At 55.2% G+C, this 7,749-nt stretch overlaps 3 protein-coding genes across 3 annotated transcripts; 2 read left to right on the top strand and 1 right to left on the bottom strand.

The window, feature by feature from the left end:
- Nucleotides 1-2,483: 2,483 nt before the first annotated feature.
- On the top strand, nt 2,484-3,144 carry BXZ73DRAFT_14549 (uncharacterized protein; the record flags this gene model as incomplete). Its single annotated transcript, XM_048017498.1, has 2 exons — nt 2,484-2,976; nt 3,023-3,144. Coding segments are annotated over 2 exons (615 nt in total), but the record flags the coding sequence as incomplete, so codon positions are not given.
- Nucleotides 3,145-5,516: 2,372 nt separating this feature from the next.
- Nucleotides 5,517-6,041, top strand: BXZ73DRAFT_60037 (uncharacterized protein; the record flags this gene model as incomplete). The annotated part of the gene is made up of 1 exon (XM_048021702.1): nt 5,517-6,041. One exon carries the CDS (start codon nt 5,517-5,519, stop codon nt 6,039-6,041), a length of 525 nt encoding a protein of 174 aa, XP_047870681.1.
- Nucleotides 6,042-6,458: 417 nt separating this feature from the next.
- Nucleotides 6,459-7,656, bottom strand: BXZ73DRAFT_109972 (uncharacterized protein; the record flags this gene model as incomplete). Its single annotated transcript, XM_048017322.1, has 3 exons — nt 6,459-6,874; nt 7,141-7,579; nt 7,636-7,656. The coding sequence occupies 3 exons, from the start codon at nt 7,654-7,656 to the stop codon at nt 6,459-6,461; spliced, it is 876 nt and encodes a 291-aa protein (XP_047870680.1).
- Nucleotides 7,657-7,749: the final 93 nt, after the last annotated feature.

The following is a 7,749-nucleotide window of genomic DNA, read 5'->3' as shown; positions in this document are numbered from 1 at the left end:
CTCCTGGGTCCCCCACCTAGGTGCTGTACCAGCTGAGCTGAGCTGAGTTTGAAAAAAGCGTTCAAAATAGGCACCTAGCTGCACTTTCAGCCACTGTGGCAGCTGTGGCAGGGGCAGGAGGAGGCAAATAGTACCAAACAGTGCCCATATATGGTGGAGAGGCATGAGAGAGGCTGCTGACAAAGATTGGGCAGCACAGCCCCACCAAAAGAGGATGGATTGCAGCCAGGGCTTGTGGATGACAATTTTAGGTGGCTTGGTGTGGCTTGCAGTAGCTGGCAGTGGTGGCTGTGGCTGAGAGCGAAAATAAGCGCCCAGAAGCGCTGAGATGGGCTAGGTGGCTGGTCCCAGGCTCCAAATACGCTGTTATGGGCTCAAAGCATACAAAATGATAAAACAAAGTACATAGATCATGTGGGCAGTGCTACTAGTGCCTATCTACCAAAAATGAAGCAGATCCAACCATGGGAAAGGGATGGATGGCATGCAAGGCTTGTGGATGTAGCAGCCCAATGGGCGCCTCTGAAATAGACGCCCATGAGCGCTGTGCCAACCCACATCATCAGTAGGTGCACAGGGGGATGAAAAATGCGAAGTGGGGGATGAATGGGGGGTCAACAGAAAGAGTACACACCTGGGAGCAATCTGGCAGTGTTCTGGAGGTAATGGGGCATGGAACAAGGTACAGTGACGTCAATGTACCATGGGAATGAGCAAATCAACAAAGGCACACTTACCTAACACCCACACACACCCAAAGCTTATCAGAGAGTTGAAGAGAATGCTGAATCCATCTCACACAGAACTCGGTCTGTGCTCCAACGACCAGGCCACCCGAAATGGCAATGTCACAGGCATCCCAGGCTCAAGACCACCGCTCTAAATCGGTGCACCGAGTAGGCATGGTACAGGAGCACAGGGACTGTGGGGGGCATCCTCCCACTCATAAGCACTGACTTTGGCCAAAAGCCAGGCAACAGAGGCGAAGGGTGGACGAGAGTCCCCCAAGAGAGGAGGAGCAGTGGCAGGAGCGATGAGAGTGCGCGCTGCTGGCGCTTATGTAACAGTTTTCTCACACACCATATTAGGCAACTGCATCTGGGAACATTGCTTACACTCTCTATTGCTCATTTCTTGTCTGTTTCTTATGACTCAAGCTGTTCCAAGTACGTCTCGTAAGTGGCTTTTGAACGGTGTATGTTACATAAGCATATTCCCAGGCACAGCGCTATAACCCAGTCAACACTGCCAAGCAGTAGTTGCTACAGTATAGCAGCTGCAAAGCACAATACATAACATAACATATACTGTCTTGTAGCCCTTCGAATAGGCGTTCTAATACACCTACACACATAGTGATTGGCTCAGAAACAAGCCTATAATCAGCCATATACAGTACATATAGTGCTGCAGCAGTGTTACTCAAGCCATTCCATCGCATCTGCTTCTAGAATCACGTGACATAACATATTAGTCCCTCTGATCAATGCGCATCGAACGCACTCAAGACCATCCAAAACGGACATCATCTGAGCTCATACCAACAGTTACAACATATGAACCATATGTCATAGACCTTGCAATGCTTCCAACACTGCATTGATATGAGCGCTTTGTTGACATCTAGACTGGCTCCTATGTGGACTAGGTTCACGAATATAATCAACATTATAGGGAATTGATCTGATTTACTAGTAGGCAGGCATAGGTGCAATGAGCAGAGACAGGACGATACAGCCACTGGGCGTCTAATAACTTGCGGAAGCCTCACTTTTCTGAAAGCAGCCCTTCAAAACTCGAATCAATTCCAATAAATCTTGAGTATATTCACAGTAGTAGTCCACATAGAGTCTGACTGAAGCCCTAAAAGAGCGCCCATCTCAGTCTAGTTGAATAGGTATAGACACTAATAGGCACTACAAAGTGTATCAGGGAGTGAAGCGCTGGGCCCAGGTGGCAGTGCAAACCCAGCGCTAGTGGAACCCTACATGGGGACCCTAACCCAGAGCTAGGGTGATAGGAGTAAGTAGCAAACCTATGCGTGGGAAGTGGCTGTGCTAGTGAAGAGTAATAGGAGTCTGAAATTTTATTCCCACGGGTCGCACTAAGGGTGTCGCGCGTCGCAGCCAGAGCCCACCCCATAAAGAACGATTCATTCGTACCTCATTAATCGTAAGGTGGAACTTAGACGTGTCGATAGGATCAAGGGCGCGGAGAAGGACCGTCAACGACGGCTCGTCACCCAACGAATGAAGGTGTTCCGTGAGGAGGTCCTAAGCTGCAAAGAGACTTACGACCGTCACATAGGGCGACATATCGCCTCCGCCATCGGCGTCTACCAATCCTCGGCACGAAACATGCCCCGAGACTTCCCAAGATACGACTCCTTTGAAGACATACCTCACACCACGGAGAAGGATCAAATGGAAGACCAACGCGCGAACAACCTCATCCTGGATGGGACCTTGCGAGAATGGGCCGAAGAGGTGAGACTGATCGACGTCTTGCTCCCCTCTATGCTCCACAAGGACGTTCGGGAACGAAAGGCACTCTCTCCTTTCGTACGCCTGGAGACTCAGCTCCGAGAACAGATGGTGCAAGATGCCCTGGACAACGTGCGACGCTCCATTGTCCTTACGACCTCCGTATCCGATCTCCGGGAGAAGACGGAAGCTGGTGCCAAAGCCCCTCCCCCTTCTCGTCACGCCAAACGCAAGCCTCGCTCCGAGCCGATCAAACTCCATGAGGCGACCATCTCAGCAAGAGCGGAGTACCACCGCCTACGTACAATTCTACTTCGCCTGTCTGCCAAAGACATCCCACCGCGCTTGCGAGACTCCGACCTCAAGCACTTCACCGTGCTCCACAGCCAGAGGAATGCAGGCGACACCCAACGAGTGCCACACTGGATCTGGTCCTCCGCAAAGTGGGTGGAGAATATATCCGACAAGGACCAGAAGCGATTCGCACTGGCTAGTGAGTGGTGTGGGTTCTCACACAGGGCGTTACTGATGAGTCCTAGAACTGAAGGTATTGTGGTTCCGCACGAAGGCGGCTACGGCGCGATGGGAGGAGGAGGTGTATCTCTGCTCTGAGGAGATGTACCGAATCCTGGGAATGTGGACGTACGAAAAAACACGCTGGGGAGAGATGGCAAACCAGCTGCATTTGGACGTCAACAGCGGCGAGGCGGTGTACTACAGGGGGTGAGTAAACACGCCACCCCTGGAATGACGCTGACCTGTTATGGAACAGACGAAGTCTGCAATACGAGAGATTGCGTGCCGCCGCAGAGGGCTTGTTCCCGCGATCCATCGCCAAGGTAAGGGATACATTGTGTATGTTGCGGATACTCAACGTCTCCACAGGGAATGGGGATGCCTCTGGCACGCCCAAAACGATCGAGACGTCTCTGAGGGGGTAAAAGGGGAACGACGCCAGGAAGGGAATGCCATCTAATGAATCTCCAGCGATGCACGTCCATGTCATAGCGGCGTACGACCTAACTACTAATACCCATGCGTCCCGGGACTTTGCGCATTGTCCTTGCCGAAGCCTGACCGCCTCTCCACCCCCGCCCCTCAGACATTCTCCGCCCATCCTGAGCGTCTTTGGCACGGTTATGGTCAGTCCAACATCTCTCAACCCCAAGCGCCCCACGTTTCCTGCCAAACGTTCCCCCCGTCACCGTCCCCGCCCTGAGCGCCTGCCGTAGCGTCCTGCCGTGGACCTTGGCTAGGGCAGGAGCCTCGCCCCGAGTGTTCTGCCCTGGACCCCGGCGGCCAGCCTGTGCTGCTGATAGCGCGCCCGTGCGAGTGTAGCCCAGAGCGTTCTGCCTTGGACCTCGGTGGCTCGCACGGTGAGGTGCGCCCGCCCGGAGTCCCGCTCCGAGCGTCCTGCCCGGCCGCCGGGCCAGATCGCTCCATCAGCGGCGGCAGTGGGCCCCGCGAAGTTTGACGATGGTGGCGCATACGCTGATAGCCTTCTCTGCAGGGACCAACACCCAGAAACGGGCCAAAGTACGGTGCTTATGCAGTGGATTCCGGGGTCGCCTGTATGGCGAGCGTGTATAGGCTTGAGGACGGACTTTACGATGCAATAGAGAGCGAGGAAATACTCCATGACGCCGACGACGACAGAACGGCAGAGGACGAACTGGTGAGCGCACTAAATCGCAAGATGCGCATGAAGGTAGCCCCGGATATCGGGGGTGTGGGTGAGTCATAGGCAACATGTCTAGCCGCTTTGATCTGATCGCATCCCTCCTGAAGATATCCCAGCGCATTTCACCCCCACAATCTCGCCTACAGACGATGGTGGCGTTGCGCCCGGTGCCCTTTCGGCGTCGAACGTTTCATGTGAGTGACTTGGTCACGCATCCTTCCATTCCTGACCGGACCCGCAGCGGAGGCAGAAGTAAAGTCCCGTCCCTTCAGTACGAGCGACACTATCCCGTCAAAGGACGTTCCATGTGAGTGAGCCGGATAAGCGACGTACACCAATCTGAATGAGCCCGTAGCAGGGGCAGAGGTCATGACTCGTCCCTTCAACATGGGTGATTTCGTCCCGTCGAAAGCGAACGCCGCCGCAAAAGCACGCACGCGCAAGCGTCAAGCGAACGTCAAGCATAAGTTGCAAGCCGCGCTCGATGGCGCGCTGGACGATCCCACGGCGAGGGCGGATATTTTATTACCGCGTGTCCCAGGCGGCCCGAGTTTTCTCGAACATCATCTCGGCAGCGGGGAGACGGTTATCGAGGGTTTTGTGACCGCCGACATGAAGGTGGACGAGTTTGCGTATCAGGGCGTTGACCGAAAGAGGGTGGATAAGTCTGACACGACGTCGAAGAGATCTGATCCACAGGGTGTGGATCCTAACCACGTCGTACCACCTACTCGGCCGCCCACGATGGAGTATCTGAGGCAGCTGAAGTATTCATACCTCAAGTGGGACGGGAAGTGAGTGGATAGTTAGCTGGCACATATCATATTGATCATATTGAACGTGATCTAGGTCGGAGCTCCATGTTCTCGATAAGGACGGGAGAATTCTGATAGCGCTGGTTCCCCCTCCTGTCGAGCCCCCTGACCGCCACGATGGGGACACGTTTGTGGAGGCGGTTACTAAGGTCGCTGCTCTATTCAAAGATCTCCGACAGGGGCATGCTGAGCAGATCAAGGCTATGGGATGCGCGATACCCCCTCCGAGACGGGGACAGTTTGGTGCTGTCACAATGGGTCTCACCATGGGGAACGGCACGACGGTGGGTGAAATATACTGCAATTGCCTGAATGAGGCTGACAAGCATGACAGAAACCGTGCCGTCTTGGCTCGCGCTTTCATGGGTGGGAGAAGGACGTAGAGAAGCAAGTTTTATGTTCGCCGAGTGTGTACCGCGTGGCGAAGTGGCAAGATCGTGAGTGAACTCCGTGGTTTCTTAACACTGCTTCTAATGGAATGGTGCAGAAGCACTTTGTCATAACTTCCCGCTCGCATACGGGCACCTCCATGACGTCATGCGCCAATTTTACACTGAGAAACCCTCTCTCAAGCCTAATTTCGCTGGCGCGAGCTTGTATCCAGCCTGCACCGCCAATCTAGGCCCTCACACGGTATGCCTCGATCACTTGGACTCGATGAATTACCCTGGATGCCCTTGTGTTATCACCGCGATCGGTGATTTCAACCCGGATCAAGGCGGCCAGTTGTATTTTCCTCAACTGCAGCTTTTCGTCCGTTTTCCTCCGGGCTGTACAGCGTTGCTGTGTTCCGCAGCTCTGCGACACGGCAACACCCAGCTTTCACAGAATGATGTGACCAACGATAAAAGGCGATTCTCTTTCACCCAGTTCGTCCCTGGCGGCATCGTCAGGTATGTCCAAGCAGGATTTAAGATGGTCGGCTCCTTCAAGGGTAAGAGGCGCGTAGCTATGGAGGGTGGGTACAAAGGGGCTCGGCGTGACGAGCAGCTCGCCCGCCTTTCCACTCAGGAGTCGCTGAGCCGAGATAGGGCGTCGTTGCAGAAGAGCCACCATTCATGAATATAATATCCGTGCGCTTTTCTTGCACCTCAGGTGACGCAGCGGTCGTTGCGTGATATTGAAGCACGCTGGTTGTCAGCCGTTGACTAATCTGGGTAAATTGTGCGCATTAGCGATGTCGTGATGTCTCAGGAGGTACAGTGGGCTATTGACTAATTTGGGCAAATTATGCGGTGTCTTCATGTCTCAGGAGGTGCAGGCGGTGAGTGACCCCAAGCCGTCCTCTGATCTGGAAGCATGGCTGAAGGTATGTAGCAGATGGCGGTGTATGATTTAGCCGCGACAAACATGCAGATTAGGCGATAAGCAAAGATCAAATCAAAGGTGTCATCGTACATCAGTGCTATGCGCAAATCGCCAAGCTGCACCCAGAGCCCTAACCTCAGAACATGTTGCACCCATCCTACTCGCGCCGCCCTAGTCTATATACAAGGAGTAATCGATGCTCTCGTCGTCGTCGCAGTCCAAGCCATGGAGGAATGGGAACTTGGTGGCGTGGTAAACGTCGAGGAGGGGCTGTGGAGTGGAGCCTGCGAGGAGACCAAGTTCCCTCGCCATTCTTTTGCCCTTGTGTGCAAGACCCTTGAGGACTCTGAGTTGGGTGTCGTCGGGGAGGTAGAGGGAGTCTCCAGCGTAGTATCGAACTATGTAGCGAGCAGCTTCGTGACGCCGCAGCAAACCGTGGACATGGAAGAAATAGATGGTGTAGTAAACCTTCGCCGCACATATATCACCCGAAAGGGCGGTAAGACGGAGATGATGGGCGGCGTTGAGGGTGGAAATGCAAGTAATATCCCACATGCCGAAGTTCATGCGGGCCAGATTGCCCCACACTGTAATCCCCATGGCGTTCGCGTCATTTTGAATGGTGCTGAACCGAATGTCCTCCTCGGCCTCTGCCTCTGGTCCCATCAAGGTTCTCATAAAGCCGTTGATAGGGTATGGAGCATGTTGGGTTAAGAAGTATTGACGGGTGTCGGGAGCCGTTGGGGAGGACCACCAGAGCATGTATTCCGTCTTGGGATGCCCGCCGAGGGAGTAGTCCCGCGCACCGCGTACCACCGTTAACGAAGTGAGCCCCGAATCGCACAAGGTGTACAGGGGGACGGCGGGAGTGACGGCGGGGACGGGGACGGGGACGGGGAAGACGGCGGGGGCCACGGCGGGTGCGACGGCGGGTGCGACGGCGGGTGCGACGGCGGGTGCGACGGCGGGTGTGACGGCGGGTGCGGCGGGGACGGGGACAACGGGGGGGGGGACAACGGGGGTGGCGGGAACGGCGGGACGGGGACGGCGGGGACGGGGACGGCGGGGACGGAGACGGCGGGGACGGGAACGGGGACGGCGGGGACGGAGACGGCGGGGACGACGTCGGGTGCGACGTCGGGGACGGCGGGGACGACTCCGCGGGCCTCAAGCTGGCGAACCCTTCGACGTAGTGCATTTCTCTCGTGTTGAAGGGTCACGAGATGTTCGACGAGGAAGGCGTTGTGACGCCTCGCGAACGCGAGAGCGATGTGCAGCTCCAGCATGATGTCCTGGTGAGTGTGAGCTCAAACACTTTAACGATGCTCTGGGTTACACAGGTACTCACGTCCTCATCCTGGCCAACCATGGTGACGTCCTTGTCGTTGAGGGAGGCAAGGTGGGGATGGTGGGGGGAGAAGAGCAAGTTTCTGGAGTTCTCCCTCCACAATGACCTACTATT

This window comes from Epithele typhae (genome assembly GCF_022376455.1).
Source record: "Epithele typhae strain CBS 203.58 chromosome Unknown BXZ73scaffold_304, whole genome shotgun sequence".
Lineage (NCBI taxonomy): Eukaryota > Fungi > Basidiomycota > Agaricomycetes > Polyporales > Epitheliaceae > Epithele > Epithele typhae.
The sequence above is the reverse complement of the archived record's forward strand: the minus strand, read 5'-3'. Positions and strand labels throughout refer to the sequence as shown.